This window comes from Pteropus alecto, unplaced genomic scaffold (genome assembly GCF_000325575.1).
Source record: "Pteropus alecto unplaced genomic scaffold, ASM32557v1 scaffold8, whole genome shotgun sequence".
Classification (NCBI taxonomy): domain Eukaryota; kingdom Metazoa; phylum Chordata; class Mammalia; order Chiroptera; family Pteropodidae; genus Pteropus; species Pteropus alecto.
This window is the reverse complement of record NW_006494609.1, coordinates 21,438,442-21,439,265: the sequence shown is the minus strand read 5'-3', so window position 1 is coordinate 21,439,265 and position 824 is coordinate 21,438,442. Positions and strand designations below refer to the sequence as shown.

The 824-nt window shown below is 70.5% G+C and overlaps 1 protein-coding gene across 1 annotated transcript in view; it reads right to left on the bottom strand.

Moving 5' to 3' along the window:
* YY1 (YY1 transcription factor) overlaps window positions 1-818 on the bottom strand; it is a 25,918-nt gene extending 25,100 nt beyond the window's left edge. Inside the window, exon 1 of the mRNA XM_006925577.1 lies at window positions 126-818. Coding sequence (XP_006925639.1) covers window positions 126-795 — 670 coding nt within the window. The 5' untranslated portion in view covers window positions 796-818. The remainder of the gene's footprint in view (window positions 1-125) is intronic.
* Window positions 819-824: the final 6 nt, after the last annotated feature.

The window sequence follows — 824 nt, the reverse complement described above, 5'->3', positions numbered from 1 at the left end:
CCCGCCATCTTTTGGGGCCGCCATACTTGCCCTGCGAAGAAGATGGCGGCGCCCATCACACACATAAAACATGGCTTCCCTTCAAAACAAAAACATCCCGGGGGCCGGCGCGCGCCGGAGCTCACCTGAGGACCACATGGTGACCGAGAACTCGCCCTCCAGGGTCTTGATCTGCACCTGCTTCTGCTCCCACTTCTTGTTGCCCGCGTCCGCGCCGCCCGCCGCCCCGGCCCCGCCGCCGAGGTAGCCCTTCTTGCCGCTCTTCTTGCCGCCGCCCTTCTTGACGCGGCCGCCGCCCGACGACGACGAGCCGCCGCCGCCGCTCTTGCCGGCCGCCGCCACGGTGACCAGCGTCTGCTCGATGTAGTCGTCCTCGCCGCCGGCCGGCGCGGGCACCGGGATGAGGATCTGGTCCTCGAAGCCGTCCTCGGCGCGCAGCCCGTCCGAGTCGTCGCCGCCCACCACCTCCTCGCGCGTCTGCACCAGGATCACCTCCTGGTGGTGGTGCACCTGGGTCGGGTCGTCGGTGACGAGCGGCTGCAGCGCGATCATGGGCGGGTGATGGTGGTGGTGGTGGTGGTGGTGGTGGCCCGCGTGCCCGTGGCCGCCCCCGCCGCCGTGGTCGCCGCCGCCGCCGTCCTCGTCGTCCTCGTCGTCCTCCTCCTCCTCGCCCACCACCGTGGTCTCGATGGTCTCCACCGGGATGGTCTCCACCTCGATCTCGTGCAGCTCCACGATCTCGGCCGGCATCTCCGAGCCGTCCGTGGCGATATAGAGGGTGTCGCCCGAGGCCATGGCTAAGGGCTCCGCCGCCACGGCCGCGG